The sequence below is a fragment of the Dermacentor variabilis genome, chromosome 1 (genome assembly GCF_050947875.1).
Source record: "Dermacentor variabilis isolate Ectoservices chromosome 1, ASM5094787v1, whole genome shotgun sequence".
Taxonomy (NCBI): domain Eukaryota; kingdom Metazoa; phylum Arthropoda; class Arachnida; order Ixodida; family Ixodidae; genus Dermacentor; species Dermacentor variabilis.
Window position 1 is genome coordinate 225,626,109 of NC_134568.1, and position 27,199 is coordinate 225,653,307.

Here is a 27,199-nt window from a genome sequence, read left to right on the forward strand (position 1 = left end):
TTTGAGCTGCTTCTGTGGGTTTCCATCTAAAATATTCTCCCATGACCTGACGTCACCCTGAGACTCACTGCTGCAATATAGCATAAACAATGGATTGTCCGAGAACACTGTATAATTGCGAGACCGTCTGTTTTGTGAGGGCTTAGTGCTGAGCTGCAAGAGTGCCTGTCATCTTCAATATCACTGGGTGCACACATCTGTGTGCTTGCTAAATGTCGCCTCCGCATGGCAAACAAAAATAAATATATAAACGGCACAGAAAATGAAAGTCTATTCCTTAGCCTATGCTGTAGATGGTGCAGGAAGTCAATCAAGAGAGAGGAAGTTTTGAAATTTGTCACGGCTCTTGTGGGTCACCTGTGACCCATGTCCAATGGTCGTGGTAAGGAAAAAGTTAGACTCTGGAGCAATTTTCTGATCGACAGAGGAAAAATAGCCGCTTTCCTTTGAAAATGATAAATGTTTGTGATATACAGGGTGACAAAAAGCAATTGTACTGCAGTTGAAACTCGATATAATGATCATGAATATAATGAATTATCAGATATAACGAAGCAATCTTAAATGTTTCTTGCTGATGTAAGCCTGTAACAAATACATGTCTATAACGAATATTGGATGTAACGGAAGTATTTTTGGGTCAGGAGTGCTAAAGAGTCATGCCTACTTATTCTCACTCTTCTGTGCACCATACCTAGCCAAACCATAAAGCTTCAATGCGAGTGTGAAAAATGCACCAGACTTCACATAGCACAAGTGTTTCTGTAATCTGAATGAATCACTTGCATTTGCAGCTCATAATTGCCTTCTCTCCCTCTCTCTCTCTCGCCCTCTCTCATGTGCACACAGACACACACTGCACCTACGTATAATAGCCTTGCCCGAAAGAAAGAATTGACTTTTTTAATATTAAAGGCACTGGTGACCATCATAGCATGCAGAAAGCAAAGCATGGCACCATGTTATAATTAGAACAAGCTGATGCACATACTTCATCTTTGCCACATTTTCCCCAATGGTACATACGTGACATTTGCTAAAGGGGCAGGTGCATCAACTTCTCATGCAGGAATTGAAGCTGTGCATGATGCACAAGTTGACTTGGAAGACATTGACCTGGAAGGGAACGATGAAGAGCGCGAAGCGCTGGACGAGTTCTTGGCTGACGTAATCTCTACCACAGGTTCGTACCCCAGCACCCTTTCTTACCATCAATATCAATCATCAATCAATCAATCAGTCTTTATTTCGGACGTAAATACAATGTTATAGGTATGTCCACGAGGCGTGGCAAAAGGAAACACGTATGTTTCCTGACAAGGCCTTCGCCTCGGGAGTACACATCAGACAGCATTTGCACTAAATCAAATACAGTGTGCAATCATATAATACCAAATAAGTAGAACAAAACAGAGGTATTATAATACATAGGGAACACAAGCAAATGTACACTTGACATAGATTATAATGAACTGAATAACACACAAAGAGTAACAAGTCATACAAGGTAGTGCAATACGATTGTGTCACTATGTAAATATGAATATAAAGGGATGAATGCACTACATATATGCACTACATACAACGATGAATTTCATTACCTATTCCAACAGGTCAAGCACGAAATAAAATCAGATAGGATCGGGTGTTTTTAACAATAGTAGTTTTATTTTCCTTTTGTAATGCCAAATAGTTTTCGTGTTGAGAACGTGATCAATTATAGAAGGATGTCTGTTACAAAGGGATATTATTTGATTATGTATTGGGTACCATAGTTGGTGTGGGGTTTATGTCCAACTAAAATATTCGTACGTAAATTATGTACTACCTCCCGCTTTAAATATTTTTTGAAGGAAAGTGTGTAGTTATTCTTGATTTGACAATAAACAAAAATTCCTAGAGGTTGTAGAATCATATTAGGTTGTTTCCTTTATTAGTAGAAATGACTCGTAAAGTGAGACTAAAGTGAGTTTCGCTTTTGGTGATATATGTTTCAGACCATGTTGTATAGGTCATTGAAGTGCCATTCTGACATGTTCCATGGTTTCAACTCATATACAAAGCACACAAATAGAATATATTGTTGCAGGAAGAAAGCAGGCCCACGAGTGTAAAATAATGTATATTTACAACTGGTGTATATGGCGCTCAGGCAATGGCCAGTCTTCATCTTCCTCTAGTTCATGTCACCTTCATCTTTCCCTTCACCGTAACATCACCCTCCTGGTGGGGTTAGCTCCGTCCCGGTGCAAGTTATAGAGCCTCACTTAATGGGGGGACATAGGGCTTGAGCCTGGCGACTTGAACAACATCGCTGGTGATGTTGGGAGGCGCTGAAGGCTGACCGACTGGGGCGAGCTTGTATGCCACATCGGACAGTTGACGTAAGATTTGGTACGGATCAGAATAACGGGAAAGTAGTTTTTCTGACAAGCCGACGCGACGTGAAGGTGTCCAGAGAAGGACAAGGGAACCAGGTGAAAAATGGTGGTCTCGGTGCCGAAGGTCGTAGCGTTGCTTTTGAGAAGCTTGCGAGACTGAGAGGCCATGACGGGCGACCTCCTGGTCCTGGGCGGCTAAGGCAATACCATCGCGAGCGTAACCAATGCTGGGTGATTGTACTGCGGAAGGTAGCAATGTGTTGAAGGGCAAGGTGGGGGTCACGGCCGTACAAAAGGTAAAATGGTGAAAATCCGGCAGTGTCGTGACGGGACGAGTTGTATGCAAAAGTGATGTATGGTAAAGCAACGTCCCAGCCACAGTGATCGTCGGAAATGTACACAAGGCCAGCATTTCAGTTAGTGTGCGGTTGAGTCGCTCGGTGAGGCCGTTCGTTTGAGGGTGGTACACGGTAGCAAGCTGGTGTTCTTTAGAACAGGAGCGGAGTAGATCATCGACGACCTTCAATAGAAAGTAGTGGCCGCGATCCATGAGTAACTGGCGAGGGGCGCCGTGGTGCAGGATGACGTCGTATAATAAGAAGTCGGCGACATCGGTAGCGCAGCTGGCTGGCATCACTCATGCGATGGCATGTCACGTGGCATAATCTGTTGCTACAGCAATCCATTTGTTTCCTTTAATGGAAATTGGAAAGGGGCCAAGGAGGTCAAGGCCCACACGGAAGAAGGACTCTGTAGGGATATCAATTGGTTGAAGCAAACCAGCAGGAGGCACAGCAGGCGTCTTCCGGCGCTGACACAGGTTGCAAGAAGCGACATAACAGCACACAGAGCTATAAATGTCGGGCCAGAAGAAGCAACGCCGCAGGCGGTCGTAAGTATGAGTGATGCCCCGATGTCCAGCGATAGGAGCGTCTTGGAGTTGCTGGAGCACAGCCAGTCGAAGGTGCTTGGGAACGACTAGGAGGAGTTCCGGGCCATCAGGACGAACACTACCACGGTCTAAAGTTCCATCGCGCAAGGTGAACCTCTGGAGTGACGGGTCATTGGGCGAGGAGCTTAGGCATTCCATAAGTGTTCGAAAAACAGGATCTTGGCGTTGCTCGTTGCCACTATGGAGGAAGCTAGAGAGGGATAGAATACTGGTGTCCGAGTCTGCATTGGTATCGTCCGGTTGATCGACAGGATTGCAAAACAGGCAGTCAGCGTCTTTATGCAGGCGCCCTGACTTATACATAATAGAAGATGTATATTCTTGTGACACAATGCCCAATGTGCAAAGTGTCCAGTTGGGTCCTTCAAAGAGGAGAGCCAGCAGAGGACATGATGATCGGTTACGACGCAGAAACTCCGACCGAAAAGGTACGATCGAAATTTCGTGACCGCCCATATGAGCGCGAGACATTCCCTCTCGGTAATGGAGTAATTTCGCTCAGGCGTGGAAAGAAGGTGGCTGGCATAAGCGATGACACGGTCTTGGCCCTGTTGACGCTGAGCAAGGACAGCGCCGATGTCAGGACCACTCGCGTCACTTTGTACTTCAGTGGGCGCAGGTCAAAGTGTGACACAATCGGGGAAGTTGTAAGCCACTCAATCAGGGTAGAGAAGGCTTTCTCCTGCAGTGGTTCCCAAGAGAAAGAGACATCTTTCTTAAGAAGGTCAGCGAGAGGGTAAGCGATGTCGGCAAAGTTTTTTGCAAATCACCGGAAACAAGAGCGTAAGCCCAGAAAACTACAGACATCGTTTGTTGAACAAGGTACAGGGAAATTTCGCGCGGCGTGAACTTTCTGTGGATCAGGTTGGATTGCAGTGGTGTTTACGAGATAGCCGAGCATGTTAATTTCACGGCGACCGAAATGGCACTTGGAGGACTTTAGCTGAAGGCCAGCCCTGCGAAACACTGAGAGTATGGTCGTGAGGCTCCGCAGGTGGCTCTCAAAGTTCGGCGAAAACACAATCACATCGTTGAGGTAACAGAGGCATGGAGACCACTTCAAGCCACGCAAGAGAGAGTCCATCATGCGCTCGAATGTAGCTGGCGCATTGCATAATCCAAAGGGCATGACTTTAAATTGGTACAGACTGTCCGGTGTGACGAAGGCAGTTTTCTCGCGGTCCATCTCATAGACGCTAATCTGCCAATAGCCGGAGCGAAGGTCAATTGATGAAAAGTATTGGGATCCATGAAGGCAGTCAAGAGCGTCGTCAGTGCGAGGCAGGGGATAAACATCCTTCTTTGTTATCCTGTTGAGGTGACGGTATACAACGCAGAAGCGCCATGAGTTGTCTTTTTTCTTCACTAAGACAACCAGTGATGCCCACGGGCTACTGGAAGGTTCAATGATGTCCTTGTCCATCATCCTGTCTACCTCTTTCTGTATGATGGCCCTTTCTGTTGCGGAGACACGATATGGCTGCCTATGGATGGGGCTGGCGTCACCGGTGTTGATGTGATGCATAACAACAGATGTCTGGCCCAGTGGACGGTCGTCCAAATCAAAGATATCCCGATAAGATGGCAGGAGGTGACGAAGAGCTGTTGTTTACTCGGAAGGAAGGTCAGGGGCAATCATCTTACAAACATCATCCGCAGGCATCGAGTACGAAGGAGTGGGTGACAAAGGTCTGTTGGTACTGAGGAAGGATACAGAGGTCAAAGAAGAAATCTCAAATCCTTCCAAAGGAGTGATATGTGCTATGGCGATACCGTGTGGCAGCACATGCGACGAAAATCCAAAATTGAGGATGGGCATGCAAGCACAATTTTTGCGGATCCGGATTAAGGTGCTCAGTAGGGCAATATTGCGCGACAAAACCACGTCAGTAAGCGGCGACAGGGAGTAAACGGGAGGACAGGGCGTCAGGAAGACATTTGTAGCCGCCTGTGGAGACAGCCTTGCAAACTCAGCAGAACATAAGCACAAGTGAAGTGTGAAGCACGAGTTGGTTGCGTCGGCAGGAAGCAGCAGATCCAACTGTACAACACCTGCGGAGCAGTCAATTTGGGCAGAGTGCTTCGAAAGGAAGTCAAGGCCGAGAATTAGGTCATGCGGACAGTGCTCAAGGACGATAAATAAAACAACGGTAATGTATAATGGCCCCCAATGGTCACACGTGCTGTGCACATTCCAAGAACAGGTGATGTACTCCCATCGGCGACTTGCACAGTGCACGGTACGGCGAGCGTCAGAACCTTTTTGAGCCTTTGGTGGAGAGCAGCGCTCATAACTGAAAGCTGCGCTCCTGTGTCAGTGAGAGATGTAACAGGAATGCCATCAACTTCAATGTCCAGTAGGTTTCCACGTGTAGGCAGGGCCAACAGAGGATTTGTGGGCCAGGTCGGAGTTGCAGCTTCACCTCCGGGAGCTGCACCGCCTAGTTTTCCGAAGTGAAGTGACCGGTTGCAGATGAGGACGAAGAGCGGTGAACGAGAGACGAACAGGACCTACGACCTTGCAGAGACAGGGAGCGGCTGGATCTAGGTGGAGCACTGTCAGCGTTGATGTTCCTAGTGGGCGTATAGGGGGAGAAAGTACGATTGTCTGGCACTTGGCGGTTGTGACTCGGAGATGACCACCAAGGAGGCAACTACCAGTGGTTGCGGCAATGACAAGCAATGTTTCCAATACCGGAACAATTAAAACAGGTGGGTCTATCATCCGCTGTGTGCCAGTCAGCTAAGTTGCGACGGAGAGGCGGAAAGCTTTGTATCTGGGAGCGAGCAGCCAGAGAAATCAGGTAGGTGTTTGTATGGTGGACTGAGCAGAGAGATGGAATGCCCAAATTTGCTATTTCCTCCCGAACGACCACTTGTATAAGGGAGATAGCAGGCACGCTTTCCCGACAGTCGGAATGAACAGGAGCCGGTGCCATGGCCTCAAGCTCACGGCAAACGATGCGCATTATATCTTCTGGTCCTGTCGGCTGAACGAACTGCGGCGGGTCTTCGCAAGATGTCGCGGCAGTATTGGGCAATCTGTTGAAAGCTTGAGTGACGCGGCGGCCCTTCGCTTGTTCAAAGCACCAGCACTCCTTTATCATTGCATCCACAGTGGCACAATCCTTACACATCAGGAGATTGAAGGCATCGTCTGCAATACCTTTTAGTATGTGACCAGTCTTGTCTGCCTCGGTCATGTTGTTATCAGCCTTGCGACAGAGGGCCAGCACATCCTGTATGTACACGACACAGGATTCTGTGGACGTCTGAGTGCGGCACGCAAGTTCTTTTTTTTGCTCCCAGCTGACAACCGTCAGGTCTGCCCAACAGGTCTTGCATTTTTTATTTGCAGACATCCCAGCTCGTTAGGTCAGCTTCATGTGTATCGTACCATTGCTTCGCAGTTCCTCTCAGATAAAATATAAGGTTTGCTAGCATCATTGTTGGATCCCACCTGTTGTTGTTGCACACTCGCTTGTACATCGTAAGCCAGTCCTTGACGTCGGCGTTGTCTGTGCCGCAAAATGTCCCTGGGTCCAGCGGATGAGCGAGGATGACCGTTTGGGCTGCTAAGGCGTTGTCGCTTGTGTCGGTTGATTTGCCATTGTGGCAGCAGGTAGATGACGTCCACTGCGAAGTTCCGTGATTGTACCTCGCACCTTCCACCAAAATGTTGCAGGAAGAAAGCAGGCCCACGAGTGTAAAATAATGTATATTTACAACTGGTGTATTTGACATTCAGGCAATGGCCAGTCTTCGTCTTCCTCTACTTCATGTCACCTTCCTCTTTCCTTTCACCGTAACAATATGTATGATGGCCCAACAATGCCATGCGCACTTACTGAACTGCTGCGCACCACAAACTAGTAAACACTGTGTGATTGGCAGATGCCCAAATTTACTGACTGTGAGATAACTCACTGCAGTCATGTTTCATTGCATTTCTACGCAAAGCATTCTTATGTCAATATTTGTCCATGCAATTCTTTAAAAAGAGTTCATAAATATACAAGTCACAGCACCAATCCTCCATAGTAGTGCCCTGATGAGCAGCTATGCATTAAACTCGGCTTAGGCTTCTTTGAGTCCCTCTTTAATGTGCAGTCCATACTCTAGATGGTGCTGTGAATCCACAGGCCACGACGTGAATTGAAAACCATATGAAAACTCAGGCTATACTGCAGAGGAACACACGTGATAGCGTGCATTTGTATGCGCTAAAATTTCCACTGCTTGCTTCTTGTGTTGACTCAGACGGCATTTGTAAGAGGGATGACCGATGCACTCAGTGCACAGTACCATCTAGTGCTTACTGCAACTCAAGTATGAAAATGCCACTGTTCATTTACACATGTCTGCATGTCCACTTCTTTGACAATGCTAGCTAGCCAAGCCTATGTAACATAGCTGATCTAAGCAGAAGGCATCACGTGGCTCCAGTGGTGCCGACTATAATGTACGAGGGGAAGTCAAAAAAGTAAAGAGACTTTTAAGAAAAGCTACATTTATTCTAATGATAGAAAACTGAAATGCACATTATTTTTCTACATAACCTCCCTAAACTTTAACGCACTTCAGCCGTTTCTCAAGTTTTTTTATTCCGTCAGAAAAAAAATCGTTTAGGTTGCATCTGTAACCAATTTTGCACCTCACCAATGACTTCTGCATCGGTTGCAAATCTTCTTCCCCTGAGTGCTTCCTGCAATGGTCCAAACATACGAAAATCGCTTGGAGCCAGGTCTGAACTGTATGGCGGATGTTCCAGCAATTCGAATCCCAACTCCTTTATTGTTTCGGCCGTCCGTTTGGCAGAATGTGGCCGAGCGTTATCTTGCTGCAGGATGACACCTTTTCGCAGTTTTCCACGACATTTGGAGATGATTGCAGGTTTCAGTTGAGTTCGCAACTCATCACAATAGTTCCCACTGTTCACAGTTTTGTCTCTTGGTGTGAAATGAATGGCTACCACACCTTCCATGCCCTGGAATAGTGTTAGCATAATCTTACCAGTTGATGGTTGACGTCTAAATTTCTTAACTTCTGGTGATGATGAGTGCTTCCAAACCATGCTTGCAGCCTTACTTTCTGGTTCGTGATGATGTACCCAAGTTTTATCTACAGTACCAATTTGCTGTAAAAATCCATCTCCCTCGCAACGGTAATGGGCCAAATGTGTACGAGAGGTGTCCAATCTTCGTGCCTTATGCTGCGCTGACAGTTCTTTCGGGACCCATCTTGCACATGCTTTCCGAAAATTTAGCCTGTTGTGTAAGATGGAATACGCTGAACCATGACTGATATGTAAAGTATTGGCGATTTCATCCACTGTGATTTGTCTGTTTTCCATCACCATACCCTCAACGACTTTCATATTGTCCTCAGTCATTGACGTTGATGGCCTGCCCAATCTTTCCTCGTTGCATAAAGAAGTTCTTCCCTGTTTGAAACGCTCTATCCAGTCGTAGATCTTGCTTCGCAATAAACTTTCACCATACTGTGCTTGCATTCAACGAATAATTTCCGCAGGTCTAACACCCTCCGCAAACACAAAACGAATCACTGCCCTCATTTCCTTCTTGGTGCAGATGACAATGGAGCTGCCATGTTTAAAGGTCTGCTACATTCTAACGACTAATGCCTGAATAAGAGTGACACATTCCATAGAAGTGCTGCAGACGACACTAATCCAGTGCTGGATACTAGCAGTGTTACCAAACCCTAGTGCAAGAAATTGCAAAAGTCCCTTTACTTTCCCTCGTATACATACCACTAGTGCCCAGCTCATGATTGATTGGCAGTTAATAGACATAATCAGGAATTTGAAATGTACAAATACCTGTTCTTGTTTTGCCAGCGTACTTTCCTTAAAACATATTTATTTTTGTTATTCTAAAACTCATATGTGGTATAGAGACCCCAAATTCAAAATATTTCAAGCAGTTAGACAAGGCATGTAATAATCTTTAATGTTCCTTTAAATGATGTTTTCTTGTTTAAATAAACACATCTAATATTGGAAAAATGTGTGTGTGCAGTACTATTGTGCATGCACAAGTTCTTAAAAGGGTTACACAAATGAGTGTATTCCTTAAAGGGGATGAAAATGAAAAATGTCATCTACTCAAATGTAGCATGGTAGCATGAAGCTACAAAGGAAACGCTTATGGGTTTCTCATAAAAAATGCCTCGTAGTTCAGGAAAATTTTGTCCTGGCCTGTGATGTGTTTTTTTTTTTTGACAACTGCAAGGCATTATTTCTGAGAGAGCCTTAACAGTATCCTTTGTAGCTTCATGCTACATTCGGGTGAATGACAATTTTTTTACTTCATGATACTTTTTCCACCTTGCAGGATTCCGCAGAACTGATTTGTCCTAGTCAATGTCCCTGTGCTTCAAGTTGTCGATTAATTCGCCTTCATACTGTGATCTGCTAGCCTCCTAGTTAGCTCATATGGTAGAGCAACCACCCCAGAAAGGCATTGGTCACGGGTTCGTATCCCGGACCAGGACGAATTTTTCAACTGTTAGGCATTCCTTGTGAGAAACCCACAAGGGTTTCTGTAGCTTCAAGCTACATTCGAATGGACGATAATTTTTCCCTTTCATAATACTTCCTCCTCTTTGTGGGATTCAGCAGAACTGATTTGACACACTCTGTGTACTGCTGTATGAAATGTAATGCTGCAAATCCATCATTGGGCAAGCCTGCCATCTGTACCATTGTGAGTAATGAAATAACATCTGATACGCAGCAGTTTAGGAGGCAATGCCTGGCAGACTCTGGCCTTTAACTGGTGCTCCACGTGATCAGTGCACCTGCAGTCTTAATTATATGAAGCCTGCACACTGTGAAGCCAAGGAGAGCATACAGGAATGCTTTTTTTAAATTATTATTAAAGTGAAATATAGGTCATCAATTCCTATGGTGTTAGTACTATTTTTGCTCCACTTCTATTCAGAGCATTTAGTGACACACTGCAATTCAACAATACTGGTAGATCTTAATGGACCTAATGGGCCTAATGGTTGGGGAGTGCATAGTTTTTATAATTACTATTCCTCCCCATGAGAAACTCCCTTAATCCTTGTGAATGAGAGGGGGGGGGGCAAAGATCAGGAGGTTAGGAAAAGACAGGACTGTGCAGTAAGAGCTAAGTTGCAGAGTAGCACCTGCACCAAAATACTCATCCCCCAACCTCCCTTCCTCCCAAAAAAAAAAAAAAATGGAATAAATTCAGTTGAAGAACTTACAATGAAGCTACCCTTAGCATTATGCTTAAGGTAGCCTTGAGTGCAAGTACAGTGGAAAAGCAGTGATGGGAATTTCCAGCATCATGGCTCCTGCTAGACAACTGCATATGCACTCTGAGCCTGGCGAGACTGATCTATTCAAGGACCATCAGTTATTTTTCCCAAGGGATCACATGATAAACTGGTGCTTGGAGGTCCTGGCCTATCAGTTGACCTAATTTCTGATCCACATCAATAAACTTAATGGTTTTAATTCTTGCATCTGGTAAGAGTATGTTGTAATCCGACTATGCAAATCTGGAACAGGCATATTCATAACACTGTTTCGTTGAAAATAAAAATTTGACCAATGTTTGTAGAAACAATTTTTTAAATGTCTAAAACAGATATTAAACTAAATTCGTACAGAAATCTTACATGCAATGTTGTAGTTTCTTACAGCACAACCCCCTCTACTGGTTTCCAGCAGTTCGTTGGTGTTGAACTGTTGTTGAAGTGAACTGAATTTGCGACGATGCATGTCTTGCCTGCATGTGTAAATGATAGCCAACAGGTCTTCATCAGTGAGCCAAGATCAGAGTCTGGAATAGCTGGGTTCCGACTTTTCAATCATAATCAAAAACATCAGCAAGTCTTAAAAAAGAACGGTAAAGCTACCTAGTTGGTAAAAACTGGAAAATACCAATTTTGGGTCACCCTTAGCCTTATTCATTCAGATGGGTTTTATGCAATGCAAGCTCCAGGAAGCACCAGGCTCTCCCTTTCCATTTGTTAGAGAGTACAGTACTAAGATGCATAAGTTTACTACAGTTTTGCAGTTTTGCAAGACTGCAAAACTAAAGATTCTTGTCTGCAAGGAAAGTCGCTGTAAAAATGCTGTTTGAAAAACTGCTTGTCATTTCGTCTCATTTTCCAAATAGTACATCAAGGAGCACATCTTTGTACAAATTGTTTTGCACGGGTGATTTTAATGAGACCAAAAAAATTCTGTTCCAATTTTTCGGTACTGAATGTGCCTGTGTTCATGGAAGGTCATTGACGTTGTTAAGAGTTCTGTAGCAAGCCGAAATGGGGGCACATTGCGAAAGCACCCATGTACTTAGATTTAGGTGCACGTTAAAAGAACCCCAGGTGGTCCAAATTATTCCATAGTCCATAGGCACCATTCCATAGGCACTATGGCGTGCCTTATAATTGTATCATGGTTTTGGCACATAAAACCCCATAATTCCTTTTTTTTTTCAAGTAGAAGCACTGATGGCACCACGAAAATTCACCAAAATCAGGCTGCTTGCAAACATACAAACATCAAGACACCACGTGTTGCTCTTTAACATGTGCATTAATTTGCCAATTTCTTATAATTACTCACCTTCCATATTTAAATGGTTACTGCTTTTTTACTTGTACAGAATGTGCATTCTCTGGAATTTTTTTTATTATTATTATTTGCATTGTTTGTCTAACCAATGCTTAGTTGACAGCTCACCATTGGTCCACTTACCTTTGCTATACTGTCTTGTCTAATGCCAGTTTATGCATGCAATATCAACCTACATCCCACAGCAGTCGGAAGCACCTCTTGAAGGGGCAGCGCAACATGACGAAGACAGAAGGCAGGAACACACAGGACAGCGCTGTCCTGTGTGTTCCTGCCTTCTGTCTTCGTCATGTTGTGCTGCCCCTTCAAGATGTTCAACCAGTACCAACTCGTCCAATTGTTGATCCTTCTACAGTCAGCACATATTGAGGGCCTCAAAACAATGTGTCCAAGTGGCAACTTTCTCACCTTTTCTTTTTTAAACTGATAGTCGCTGCTTTTTGACATTCTTAAGAGCATCACATGCATGTATGATCATTTGGGTAACAGTGGGAATAAGAACTACCTAACAGCACTGCACTGATACAGTTGTGTATTGCACAGCAGACGCAAAGCTTGGAATTCCTGATAATAATGCACCTTGGTAGTCTGAGTGCACATAGGAGTTGACAAATTACACATGTTTAACCCCACGTACCTTTACAGAGAAAGCAGCAGCAAACTTGGTCAGAAAATACTGACAAGTTACACATAGTTAGACCACGGTGACATCTTCAGTGACATTGGTAATGCCAATTTCACCAACTTCAGGGAACTTGTCTGTATAAACTTACTCAAAGCAGGTACATCTCTGGCATCCTGTCACTTCTAGATTTCCAGCTAACGAGAAAAACTTTTTTGCAAACAGTATGTTTGGAAAGATGTCGAAGCCTTACCAAAAATTTGTAAGAATTTTTAAAACATTTGTAAGATGAGCCCAAGTTCATAGTAAACATTGTAGAAAATTTGAGGCAGTTGGTAGGTATGTTTTGTGTATCTTTTATGCATACTACTTTTGGGCGCTTATTCATGCTACACTAGCTATTTACGACACAGAGTTCACTAAAAGGGTCACTAAATTTAAAATGGCTTTAACAAAGTAAAAATAGTGCCCTCTTGCTGTCATTCACTCTATTTCTCGCAGGCAGCAAGTTCCAGTGCTCTAGCGAAATGTTTTGTAGGGAGTGCGACATGGTGGAATGCAGTTGACTTGCAAAGTACATCCAAGATGCAGCTTCTGCCAAACTTTCAAAGCCAACGTATAAATGACAAGAGCTGTCAGTAGGCGCTGTACTGCTGTAGTGCTGCAAGTCGTTCCTTAGCTCATGAAAGTGAGGAGAACTATCCGTATCATTCTCAAGACCTTTGGAGCACTGAAAGTAGTACAGGGCCCTCAATACACAGCCAAGCATCAGCTCCAGTCATATGAATAGTACCTCGAAAAAAAACCTGTTGAAGCCTGTGCATTGAGAAAGCACATTCTGCTGCATTGCCCCTTTCTTGTGGTTCTGCCCTACAATTTCATGCTGAAGAAAGTAAACAAAGGTAATGTAATTCTGACACCTGCACAGCTATTGGTATTCATGTTGTAACAAACAATAACCCTACATGAAAAAGCCCGCTATGGCTCATAGCCCAGCTGTCACACCTGCACGCCGTTGAGGTGAAACACAAAAATATTCTAATGCTTAAATTTAGATGAAAAAAAAAAACATGAGTAGTTGAAATTAATCTAATCTGAAGCCTCTGACTACGCCATCACTCATAATTAGCAGTGGAGCTTTGGGGTTTTTTTAGTTATATCTATATTCATGATAACTTCAGTGCCAGATCCATGTTAAAAGAAATAGCAGAGAAACAACCAGGAAACGCTATGCTGTGGTGAGAACAGACTGTAATACTGGCACTATCATTTGAAATTTGATAAGGAATTAGACATTCACACCTTGTCAGAGTAAGTCGAACAGCGCCTTTTTTTTCAATACTGTAGTCATTCAACCCATTCTTTGAACAAGGTCACATTTTCAAAGTATTGTGCACCCCCCTTGAATTTCCAGCTCCCTTAAGCAGCATCACTGCATTCTCAGAAGGATATGTTCCTTCGAAAACATTTATAATTGGCTACTGAATACTTATTCTGGGTTAAAGGTCAACTATGCAATTACCAGCCCTGCGGCTTTGTCAAGATTGCTTTAGTGGTATATACTACCCAGTTTTAACAAATTTAGCTAAAGTGAAATTTTGTTGCAGTTGACCTTTTAAGTGTACCAAAATAATTTGGCTGAAACAGCAGGTCTTTTAACTGAAGCACTGTTGCCAAGAGAGCACTCAAGAACTGTTTAGGACTGCAGATACAGTGTGCCTACAACCATAAAGATGAGCAGTTGTTTTGACAAATACATGTTTTATGCAGTGTCACCATGCCAGACCAACAATATTATTTTTGAGGTGGGACAGCGAGGATAGCACACCACCTCCAAACAATACAAGGGGGAACACAGAATTTATTTTTAAGCAATTACTTTTTATATATGAACTTTACTCAATGTGTGTGCATGTGCTAAATTTTCTGCTGAGCATTTTCGCTTGTGGAATACTTCTACGTCCTTCATAGATGTTTAGCCACGGGGGCCTCTTGAATGCAAATTTGTATGTATTCTATTATATTGCTCATTATACATGATGTGGCAACCCCAGGCTTTTGGTCCCCCAACTCTCCTTTTGTCATTACATTTCCACGAACCTTGGCTTGAGCAAGTCTAGTGACCTGAAAATTGAATTTTTGCACATATAGCAACAGTTGAGTAGTACTACGAAGGACAGAAGTCTGCAAAGTGCGAGTTTTAAAAAAAACAATTATGCAGATCCCACGCACTGGGGAAATCGGTGTTGCATGAAGCGTTATGCCAGTAGCTGGCTATCCAGCATTGTTTGCAGTTCTGGATAGTGTTACCATGTGGACCAATGTGTTTGTATAAGGCAAGCAGTTGTGGGTGTGATGACAGCAGCAAGACGACGACAGTGACAGCAATCATATGATGGCACCGGCATGATTTGTACTCTGGTCATTCAACACAAATTTATGACATGCCAATTTTTGGGTTCTACATAGGTACTAGACAGGCGTAAGCGAGAGAAACGCGGATTGTGACATCTGCAGCTAAGTGCTATACAAGCCTCTGTCTATGCCATGTAGTCAATGTTAAAACAAGGATGGCATTTGTACTGTGGCTAAGAAATGTTAAAACTCGTTTGACCTCGGCCGATCATGAAGACTGTATAATGTTGCACAGTTTGTGTAGCCTTAGCTGCAACGAGAAAAGAACTGGGGAATGTGGGTCAATCCTAAAGACAGTGCACTCTAACACAGTGCCTCAATGCTCTAGCTATCATGAGGAAAGAATGCAAGAAACTGACACGTGACGCACGCACCAAACGTGTGAAAGAACTAGTTAGCTTTGGCATGAGAGAAGTGTGCTTGCCATTGTGGCCCAATAGCTAGAGCACTGAGGTGCTCTGCTGGAAGACAGGTTTGATCCCACCATTGGTCATGCATTCCTTTTAATTAAAGAGACCTGAAATGCAGCAAGACAGGAACCTCCCTACCTACCACAATGTTCCTGGAATTAAAAGAATGCTTTGCATTAAAAACTAAATATGCTCAGACGTACAGCTGGTCCTGGCAGATGCACTTGAAAATACAGGCTCCACTTTCACCTCCAGACTGTTAGCTTAGGTTGCAGCAACATTCAGATTAATTTCAGTACCAGTCATCTGTACATGTTTGTCTCCAGCACAATGGAAAGCAAACATTTTTTTGTTCAGTGGAAGGTGTATGTTTATTTCCAGACGAACAATACAGACTGCAAAAGAGCATGAATACTTTTATTGTACATTTTTATTCTTGCTCGGAGGTGGTAGCAGCTGAACTGCTCAATGCATGAAGAATTTCATGCATAACTGTGTGTGTAAGGGCAAACAAAAACAAACCGCAAAGGATAAAGGAGAGAGGAAACAAAATACGGGTGCTTGCTTTACTTTGTTCCGCATGTGGCCCCCTGCCCATTCTGCTATTTCGTTGCTCCTTAACTATTAAGCACATTAGGGGAGCTTTATCACATGGCAGCTGAAAAGCATACTCGTATATGGTTCCATCCTCACTAGATGTTGAATTATCTTCAAGCCCTTAAAAGCTTGTTCACGGTGCCCTGGAACACTTTCTTTGGCAGAGTTGAATAATGCATTGGGTATGAAAGCAAGCTACCTCATAAACCTCCACAAAAAATTTTCAGAAGCACTATGTATAACAAAAAAAACCTGGCAGCCTTGTGTGAATAAAAATTTAGAGGATGCTTAAGCTTTGCCTTCAAGAGTGAAACACGATAGCATTCAAAGATCCCCAACTGTAAGCTTCCCGGCAACTGCAACATATGTAACCGTAATGTTTACCGGGAAACACTCACGGCGAACGCTATGCACAAAGGCGGGCTTTCTGGTAGAAATGCTGCCTCTTGCGTGGGCAACAACGCAGCGGAGGCGAGTACCATCAGGAAGTGTTTGAAGAAAGCAGGCGCACTGCTCTGTGGACTCCCGAGATATTTACGCATCGGTGTGCGCAAATGACGGACGCCGTCTCTGGTCTATGCATTGTAGAAACGCTGGAAAAGTGGTTTCTTTGAGTTTTTGCGTAACAGAATTATGTTTTCTCATGTATTCAAATTACAATTTGAGAGCTATCACGTATGTAGGTTGCGTGTAAGTCGTAGTTTACGATTTTTCCACGTATTTTAGCTTGAGAAATTAAATTCAGTCATTTCCTTGCGTCACATAGAAGGTCTGGGTATGTGTGGTTCAAAAATGTTTTTGCCAAAACGTCCAACACCGACACCGGATATTCTGTGACACGGTCTCCTTAAAGGGACACTAAATGCAAATGCTAAGTCAATGTGGATTGTTTAAATACCACTCCAGAAACCTCGCAACACTTGTTTTAAGCCAAGAAAATACTTAGCTAATGAGAAAATTTCATCTGAAGGATCCAAATACCTTTTTCGAAATTCAAATCTCCTCCTACCCAACCGGGGGAGTGGTGATGTTGCATACGCCATCACCACCCTTTGCTGCCACCGGTGAGTAAAACTTCGCCCGACAGACGGCGGTACCGAGCCAAGACAGAGCGGTGGAATTGGAGCTACAGTTGCTTTTTGGTCAAGTGGCATGACCATTCGGGCATCCCGCAACATCACATGGACGTTGAATTCTCTGCTACTTGCAGTTTGTGTGAGTTTCGCAAGCCAGCGAAGCCAGTGCAGCACTCCGTGATAATGAAACTATTGAAACGAGAAAGCGTGGTGTCGAGCGAAAACGAAACCTTTCGACCGCCCACGTCGTTATCAAGGGTAATTTCAATGAGTTCTCTTTTTTTTTTATGAAATAGAACTGAACAAGTAGCATTTTATTTAGTCTTATAACGCAATACTAGGATGTTTTTTTGCAACGAGTGGTGGAGTACTAGTGACAGAATTTAACTGAGGAGTGCTTACGTTATCGGGCAAGTGCTTGAATGTTCCAGGGGAGTCTCTAATCCTGTCCTGCATTTACCTCAATTTCTCTATTATTAAGGCTCTGTTCGCGATAATATTGACGCCTTAGAGATTCTCGAGCACTAATCTATCACTTGACTTAACATTTGCCGTTAGTGTCCCTTTAACGCTTTCGCGTTAAAACCAGATTCCACTGATGCAAAGTTTGACAAAGTGGCCACAGCTCCCAGCTGGCATGTGTTTTACTGGCAAAGAGGCATTTCTGGGTCCTGTGGAGTGTTTTCACAGCATCAGGCCACAGCTGTTATGCTGCCAGCAGCAATGTTGAGTGTGCAATCTCAAAACTTCTGTAAATGTTCTCCAATATAAATGTGCATAGTGTCAAGCTCTTCGCTTACAGCAACAGTTTGATTCACTGCTCAAAGGAGTGTTCCAGACTGCAGTAAATTGAACATGTCCTACAGCATCCCAGTAGTATACCTACAACCTTGAAATTTCTCCAGCCACATATAGTTGGATACCCCATAGAGCAAACACCAAAGTCTGCAATTAACAGAACTTTAATCATTTCCCTGCACATCATCACCCTTGACATGCCAAACATCCCTTCCCAATTTGATTGTAATACCAGTGATTTTTTCAACAATTTTCCGTTTAAATTTTTCACCTTGCCCAGTTGTACTTCACTATGAAACGTAACATTGTCCTTTGTCACCTTCAAGGCCTTCACTCTTTTGTTTTTCCTAGCATACTTGGAGCTACGACTTCCCTGTGGTGCACTGCTGCACTTTCTCTTTCTTAAGTGCCTTAGCCAGTTCTAATGAATGAGAAGAAAGGGGGTTAACCGAGGGACCCGATTTTTATTTTGTATCATGAGAAGCCAACAAAGAAGCCAAGGACATCATAGGGGAAATTGCTTGTACTTAACAATTGAATTTAAAAAATGATAAATTAACGGCAATGAAAGTGGGTGAAGAAACAACTTGCCGCAAGTAGGGAACAATCCCACGTCTTTGCATTACGCGTGCGTAATGTGAAGACGTTGGATCGTTTTCTACCTGCGGCAGCAAGTTGTTTTTTCATCCACTTTATTGCCATTAATTTAATGCATTTACTAAGTACAAGTAATTTCCCCTATGTTGTCTTCTCATGATATGATAAGCCAGTCCTAGGCACTCAGCTCTCTTTACTTTCTATTTTTCTCTAGGATAACTGGTACTCATAGTTGTCTGCCTGCACTACGTAGCACAGCCCATGTCTCTATGAACGCAACCGTTACACAGGAGTATCCCGTGTAGTGGTTTCGGATCAGGAAAAGGATTAATGATGACAATTCCCAGCGATGGAGATCTTTTGCAGCTTTCAAAAAAGTAGTCCCACTTCTTCAGGAAGAATTCCATGTGGCTACACTCCCTTAGCAGCAAAAGAGGTGAATCCATGTGAATGCTTCTATAAGCCAAACAGGGAGTTTTCAGGAAGCAGAGAGAAACACGTGCCCTCATGAACACGATTGCAGGCTCTTGTCCGTGGCCAGAGTTGTTCATTTACGATGTTAAGAAGCATTTCTTCCCCTCAAGTAATGAAATCCTCTTCTAAGTGTGTTTGTTCAGTGTATTAAAGGTACTGTCAACTCAACCTCTAAAAGCTTAATGTTTCGCCTTGCAACAGAACAGCTTGGCTTCTCAAAACTGTGCCGTTGCTTTGTGCGAAAACGTGCTTGCAATGAATGGACCGAATGTCCCTGGATAAGTAGGACAATTGCTATAGTTTGCGTCTTAAACTTGTTTTTATTGCAGCAGCCACACAGATAACATTGACAGCAGCTCCTATGTATTATTGAGAAGTAGCGTCAATATTTTTGTACCCTGTTGTCCTTAAGGCCAAATGTCAGAATGCTTTAGCAACAAAATGGCAGATGGCAACACTGGACTTAAGTGGACAATATGAAAATAGTTACATTTGCTGGCAGCAAACAAAAAGGCTACTTTTTTGTGATGAATTGTCTGAAAGTGGCGCTACACATTCATTATAGTTTTTTGCTCCCAAATCTTTCTGAACTACCTCCACTGAGGTAAATCTACATCGCAGTAGAAGTTTTTTCTAGAGAACAAGCCCACAGAATACCAATGCTGCTGGAATGTTATCCAGAAGAAAACCACACGACAACTAAGATCATTCCAGCCATCTTGAATCAAGCCTGCCTTTTGCTTACTTGTGAACCACCTCTCATCCTTGACAAAACAAAAAAAAACACACACAATCCACAGATAGTTTACACTGCTGTGAACATCCCAGCCAAATTTTGCAGTCATTCACGTTGCGTGGAGCTTACAAGAGGAGCACAAAATCACCTTTTTCTCACGCACTTTCCAACAGAAGCCTTCTCTTCACTCTTTTCATGCTGCTATATTTCGTCATATAGCAGATTCCCATATGCGGCTGCTTTTGGCCTACAGCTGACACCAATCAAGAAGGGTGTTTGGATTAGTGTGCTTCTTACTACTGTTACTCTGTATACTTATTGACACAGTTTAATAAACAGGCTGAAGTTAGGGAAAATCTGCTTTCGAATTTCAGTAGGAAATAAGTAGTTCTGAAAATACGACTAACACCGACTATTGTCTGCTAACACTCAGCCACAATCGCCTATGTAAGAATAAAACTTTGGCCATACTGCTTATTAGTGTCATAGCCATCGGGTGTTGCTAATTTCTAACAGTTTTGAACACTCAACTAGCCTCAAACCACAATAAACTTAAGGTTGGACTGGACATATGCTTACCAGTGAGGGCTCACTCTTGGCAGACTTCGCTTTGTATTGAGCTATTGCACAAAATGCGCAATTGGGATGTGGGTAGCATCCATTAATGGGGGGGGGGGGGGGGGGTGAGTCAATATGGTACAGGACAAACCTGGTCCACACCACATAGTGAGGCCAGACTGGATCACATGAGAACAAGCGCGCACATAGTTAACCACTACAGTTGCATGTAGCTGTGTCTGCAGCGCAGCGTAAATGCCACAACAAGTATGCTTGCTGCAGCTCAATGAGGACAACAGTGCGCTCTGATTGGTACTGTGACTGACGCGACTCAAGGCCCAAGCACAGACATCTGACAAACAGGTCATCTGCTTCCCTAGTTGCACACCTTCAAGGTGTGTCGACATCATGGTCATAGCTCGTTACGTTAGGAGTCCAGAGTGCGGCATCTATCACTTGGGCAATGTGTGCACTGCCAACATACTCGTGTGAACGAAGGTGAAGTCTGTTCAACCCTCCAATATTGTGCGATTGCTGTAGAGATGAGTGTGAAAGGAAATGTGGTATTCACATCACTCGGTGCAATAAAAGCCACGCATAGCTCTCTAGTAGTGCACTGCAGCACTGGAAAGGGATGATATACTGTAAACTCAGCCTTCAAGTTTGGAACGTCGTAGGTGCCGAAATCGGTAGTGGTGGTGTCAGTGTGAACATAGAAAATCAAATTTTAATTGCGCACCATGGCAATGTTCAGTAAGCAGAGCGTTGTGGGCAATACTCCGCTCCGCTGTAGCCTTTGCAGTGCAAGGCATTGAAGAAGGAGCAAGAGCACCGCAAGGAGGACAACAGGCGACCTTTGATTGCCAATAAGTACACTTCTACTGAACACATTCAAGTACACTTTTGCTGCAAAGTATTCCTGAAATAGCCTGTTTTAATATCAAATGCATTTCTCAAGCGATGAAAGTGACTCAGAATCCCTTTAATAAATTTATTTTTAACACTACCACCTCTCAGAGTTTACAACCACTGGGAGAATAGCAGCACGATTGCAACAATCCAAAAAGTGTGTGCCCTGGCTCTACAATGCATTGTTTGGTACACCGAGTCTTAACACATAATTTTCTTAACGCTCTGTTCTTGGCCAAGGTGCCGCACCTGTAATCCTGCCACTACTCTGCATTGCTGAATTCATAGTGCTTTCAGATTCCAAGACTTGTGACAACATGCAGCAGAAGTCGTCATGGTGACAAAGTGCTTTTCTGCTAAAATAAGAATCACTGTGATGTGTATGCTGGAACTTTTTTATAATGATGGTCCTCTTATTCCTTACAGATGGTTCAGTAGCAGTGGAGGACAGCATTGAAGAAATAGCAGCACAGTAGCAGTGGTGGCCCCCACTTTTATATGCTTATGACATTTGATTTCATAAGCAGCCTGTTTGCATACAAAAGAGCCATGGATGCAGAACAAAAGATGGTGCAGCTTGTAACCATGATGCCATGTTCACATGCTGGAACTTGGGACTTCAAATGCAGTTTCATTCCTCTAGTCCATGCACTAAGCCTGCTTTGCTTGCATGCACTTACAGAGATATATATGTAATATACTGACCAATATGCTTCAATGCAAAAGAATAAAGAAGTGAAATGTGCAGATGCTTATGTTCTTGTTCTACACTGAACCAGACACTAGGCCCCTTCCCAGTATTCAAGCACCTTCATCTCTGTGCACCAGCTCAACTAACCTTCCTCTTTTGCAAATGAATACTCTAGCACAGAATAAGATTCACAGTTTAAGTAAACTGCAATGTCAGCCGATTCAAACTGTTTAAAGCACAGACAATTGCTTGAATGTTCCCAGGTTATGTGGCAAGCAAGGGCAATAGTAGCAAGAACAAAACAAAACTGGTACTGACCTGTGATGCAACATTCATGCAAGTTACCATATGGAGTGCAGAATTGGTGCCAAGTGTCTATGCTGCGTGCTGCTGGAAGCATCTGCACAGTTAGGTACCTCATGCGCCTGTCAGTCCCAGTTTCGAGTATTTGGTAACTGGTAAGTTTCGAGTATTTGATTACCAAACACAAACTCCTTGGTCCTTTCACCCAGTAAGAGAAAAATAGCAAGAAATGCCAAATACTGGGTCCAGGCATGCTTCAGGACTTGCCACACTCCGGGACGATACCTGTTGAGTGATGTCAAGAAAGTCGAACGAAAGGACAGTACAATGTTACTTAGCACAGCAAATTTGAAGAGATTAATTAAATTCTATGGTTTTATGTGCCAAAACCACAATATGATTATGCGACCAGCCATAGTGGGGGAACTCCAGATTAATTTTGCACACCTGGGATCCTTCAACAAGCACTTAAATATAAGCGCACAAGCGTTTTTGCATTTCACCCCATTGAAGTGCAGCCGCCATGGCCAGAATCAAATCTGCGGCCCTGAACTCGGCAGCGCAACACCAGAGCCACTTAACCACAGTAGGTGAGATATCAAGAAACAATTACTAGTAATAATAACCCCTCATTCAATCATCTTTTGCCAACTCCTAAATTTAGATCTACAGAACCCGTCATAGCTGTCTAAAGTGCAGAAACGGGGCAAACGAAGCTGGAACGGCATAACTGCTAATGAACACATCCTGCAAGGTGAACAGGGTGTTGGCACACGCAGTCATAGCCATATGCCTAGCACAGCTTCCCCTTTTTAATGATTGTTCCCTACGACAGAGTGTCTTTGAGAACACCACGGCAGGGACTCCTTGATCAGCACACACAACAATGCAACCACTCATCACTCACGAGAAAGAATACCTGCGCTCACGTATCCTTTCAGATATCAGGATAATCAGAAAGAGGGATCTGTGCAAGGCACATGGCTATGACTGCAAGTGGCGACATCTTGTCCACCTTTTAGCGCATGCTCAGCAGCAGCTATTATGTCACTCAAGCTGTCTTCGGTAGGTGATGGTAAGGGACTCTGAAGTGGCACTGCTCCCATGCTCTAGAAAGCCATGTCGCGGCTGTACTTGCAAAACTGATGCAATGCATCATCTGACTTCGCTGCAAATGTCAAGATGGCAGTTCACATTGAAGTCTCTGTTTTTTTGAAATGGGAAAGCATATGCCAACGATCTCTCTGGTTAATGACGGCAACATGAAACAGCACCTCTTCACATTGCACATCCTGCAACAGCAGCCTTTGAAGATGAGGTTACTTTATATGATTAATACTTTAGTGCAGATAATGTATGTCAACCAAAAATGTAATGAGCAACAACATGCTGATATACTACCAATACAGTCATTGTAGTAACATGAAAGTATTTGTTTGAGCATGCATTCTTTTCTTCACCTCACCTGCTTCTTATACTGTAGGACTGCATTCTAAGTTGCACAAAAATTAATTGAAATGCTTGTTCATAGCCACTGTTTAGTCAAGCACAAGCAGCCCATACTAAGATAAGCTCAAAGACTACCATGCATAAATTAATATCTGTGATGTAGGCATACACAAGGATACCATAAAATCTCTACTGGGTACTTGATCCTCAGGTTGGCAAGGAAATGTGTAGCGCCCGAGGCAGCCCTCCAGGTACTTTGAACATTGGACAGCTGCGTTGTCACTGCATAACAATAAAAGAGATCACATTGAAAAATAATGTCAAACCTGCGATATTAAGTACTCACCATTTCGTTTTGAGTACTCGTCTAGAATGAAATCAAGACTGAATGAAGACACACTAGAACTGTCCAGATTGATGATGGAATGCTGGAAACCAACAAAGATCTTTTTTTAACCCACTAGAATTACATCACATTGCTTCAGACCTAAGTGACAGTTTCGAAATGGCATGCATACAGGCTGCAGAACATGTACCTCAAAGCGGCTGTCATGAGACCCACGTCGCAACAGTTCTTTCTGGCGAAGTCTCAGTTCTCCTGTCAGTGAAAGTTCTGAGCCAGAAATGCTGGAGGAATGGTCAATAAAGGCTAGCCCCTCATATGAGACCCTTGTGTACGTCTGCAAGTTCAGGAAAAATTAAACAAGGCTGCACACAGAGATTTTGCTTTTGAAGCAAACGAAAGATTAAGAAATTTTCAACAAATTACATCATTTGTATTTCCTACTACATCCAGGACTGCAGCCAAAGCCACAAAATTACGGGCACTATTCTTTTCACTGATGCAAAAGGGCAGAGCCACAGTTGCATGCTCCCACGTTTCTAAGGTGCGCCCAGAATTGTGCACCAGAAAGCAGTATATGCAACACAAACTGCAGTACATGTCATTTTAGCATCTCTTGGACCCTGTAGCAGAAAAATTACTATTAATAAATTCTTATGCTGAGTGCAAAAGTGGCTACTTCTCTTAGTGCTCTAAAATGTACAATTTCTTTATGCATCCTCAATAATGCTGAATATAGCAGTGTATTCATAAGGTGACAAGGTTTTCTTGCTCCGAAAAACTGCACTGTGGACATTTTTTTTTTTTCATGCAATACTGAATTTTATTTGGGGCACTATAGCATATTAAAAAATAAGGTGCAATGAAATTTGAAAGTGATGTATGGCGAATGAGATGACTGACTACATTGAAATGCGAGCAGTGCAGAAGTGTGCTAGAGGCTTGCCATTTTCTTTAAGTCCTGCAAAAGAAATATGGCTCGCATTGATAAAAATCAATGATAACTGATAAGAATGCTATAACCCGAAGTTACTTTTTAAGGATGAACTCTCTTGCAAAGAACTCAATCCAATGAGTGTCCTCCCCCCACTACCCCACAGACGCCACTAAGTACTACTTCAGTCACAAGCACTAAACAGAAGCATTCGTGTGTTTTACTGGATTGTTTTTCCTAATTTATATGTACGGACTGCGCAAAAACACGAGTACCCCCCCCCCCCCCACCCCGATGTAAACTTATTCACTGTTACTAAGCTGCAGTGAATCTCTAGCCTAGCACATCACAGCAGTTATATTTCTACGTAGATGTAGGGTAGTAAACCGGAAACTCGCCTCTGGTTAACCTCCCTGCCTTTCCTCTCTCTCTTAAGTAGGTGTAGAACAACTTACCGCAATCCTACAATCAAAAAGAAGAAGGATTTTCACACGAAGCACGTCGAACTTTTTTGGCAGCGGCATTTTAACGCTGAGATTCAGCTCATCCATTTTCCCATCAGAATCGAAGTCTTCTTCTAAATCCTAGTGGGGAGAAGCAATGTGAAATTACAGAACTATGAACGCTGTGTGACGTTCTCCTTAATACAATCTCCATTCACACAGTCACACAGTGCCCAAACTACTAGACAAGTAACGCCCGTAACCAGTTAAACTATTAGTTCGACTTAACAATTAACTCCTACTACTCCGACTTCCAAGTTTAACAACAGGTACTTACCTCTACAGAGGGGATGCTTAATTCTGTAGCATGAGAGTTTAGGAAAGGGTAAGAACTCCAAAATACGAGTCCCTCGCCACATTCTAATATAAATATCAGTCGACGCTTGAAACGCACTTCAGGTTGTTCTTGGTACTGATCTAGCTTCTTCCAGAACCCTGAAAGCAATAAAGTGTGTCATTAAACTGGAGGCCTACATGAATTCCCAATAGCGTTCACAAACAATGTTGATGATTGCGGGAAAAAAATCCATCGGCGTCACTGCAAACCATGAGCAACAACTAAGAAAAAAAGCAATTAGAATACATGCCTAGGTCTTTGTAGGCGAATATGAATGGAATTACGATTGTTGCGCAGCTTAGAACCACAACAAACACAGTTGCCTTTGAGCATAAACTAGCTTTGTACTTGCGGTGAACGCCTTCGCAGAATAATGTGTAAACCGCCATTTGTACACAACAGTTGATGGTCACAGCGATGCGACTGGCCAGCTGGCATGAACTATGGTCATAGAGTCAGCTGTGATCGTAGGCAATCGAGGCATTGTCGTAGGTTATCTACGATCGTGGCTATGATCGCTATGGCAACTGCTTCAGGAAGTTACAAGAATTCGTTACCATGGTTACAGCACAGAATAGTTACATTTACAGAATGACAGCTCCGATGATAGCCTGCGGCCTGTGATAACCTTCGTGCGACTTATTGGAAACAAACTAAAGTACTTAAATATTGAAACATACTGAATATATCGACTTTTATTAAAGGAGCACTTGCACGATATTATCCACTTATCATTTGTTCATGTTCAATGAAGGTAAAGCTTTATAAACCTTAGAAAAAAGAAAAACTGATAAGCGTCAGAGCTCCCTAAATGGCTTACTATGATTATGGTGTTCTAGAAGGGGTACTATGATACTTATCTCTACGAACTAGTTTCGCTTTCGGTACCTAAAAAGTGGATTTCTTTCGAACAATGCTGCTGCCGCATGCGAGTGTATCCGGAAGACAGGCGCGCATCATTCTTAACCATTCTTTGTCACCAACATCGTCATATCCACCTTTATTGCTGCCCGACGTCAGTCATTTTTTTTATCAACGCCATGACGTCATAATAATGTTGATTTCAGCCGGCATTGCGAGATCAACGATCAGTATTAAATTTAAATATTTTATAAGTGTTTCCCAACATTCATACTTGCTGGTGTGCCAGGAGCGAGTGGTGCAGTTTCTACACGGATGTCAAGCGGCGCAATTTGGATCGCGATCAGGCTCCTCTTACACGTTTTTGGCCCCATAATCCTATCGCAATGGCGCAAAGCTGCTATGACAAGAATCGAGCCCACCTTTCTTTTCAGCTTACAATTTCGAAACATATATGGTTTCCCCCGTAATTGAGCGAAATCTTAAAAATATGCAAATGTCACATAGCTGGACAGAACCAAGGTAATGTTGTTGCAGTCGCTGGGAGATACCCAATTATATTTTTTGCATTCCGCCTAATTACATAAAATTAATCTTATTTAATTAAACAATCAA

General features: G+C 43.2%; 2 protein-coding genes across 3 annotated transcripts in view; one reads left to right on the top strand and one right to left on the bottom strand.

The window, feature by feature from the left end:
- The window catches only part of Dysb (dystrobrevin binding protein dysbindin), a 41,833-nt gene extending 19,925 nt beyond the window's left edge, over positions 1–21,908 (top strand). The window contains exons 8-9 of the mRNA XM_075669937.1: positions 1,070–1,183; positions 21,590–21,908. Of these exons, the coding sequence (XP_075526052.1) occupies positions 1,070–1,183; positions 21,590–21,639 (164 nt within the window). The 3' untranslated portion in view covers positions 21,640–21,908. The remainder of the gene's footprint in view (positions 1–1,069; positions 1,184–21,589) is intronic.
- LOC142557794 (transmembrane protein 231) lies at positions 14,621–26,137 on the bottom strand. 2 transcript variants are annotated; one of them, XM_075669927.1, is made up of 8 exons: positions 25,974–26,137; positions 25,664–25,821; positions 25,339–25,467; positions 24,143–24,286; positions 23,953–24,034; positions 23,786–23,888; positions 22,336–22,442; positions 14,621–14,717 (listed from the first exon to the last, which is right to left on the bottom strand). In XM_075669927.1, exons 1-8 carry the CDS (start codon positions 26,110–26,112, stop codon positions 14,710–14,712), a joined length of 870 nt encoding a protein of 289 aa, XP_075526042.1. In that variant the 5' UTR covers positions 26,113–26,137; the 3' UTR covers positions 14,621–14,709. The 2 variants fall into 2 exon arrangements, with proteins under 2 accessions (XP_075526042.1, XP_075526033.1); XM_075669918.1 differs by lacking the exon at positions 14,621–14,717 and having other exon boundaries at positions 22,019–22,442; positions 25,974–26,136.
- Positions 26,138–27,199: the final 1,062 nt, after the last annotated feature.

Coding starts and splice junctions, on each gene's coding strand:
- LOC142557794 (XM_075669918.1), bottom strand. CDS start 26,112: ATGGCGGTTTACACATTATTCTGCGAAGGCGTTCACCGCAAGTACAAA. Junction 25,822..25,973: donor ATTCGCCTACAAAGACCTAG/GCATGTATTCTA, acceptor TATTGCTTTCAG/GGTTCTGGAAGAAGCTAGAT. Junction 22,443..23,785: donor TACCCAGTAGAGATTTTATG/GTATCCTTGTGT, acceptor ATCACTCAACAG/GTATCGTCCCGGAGTGTGGC.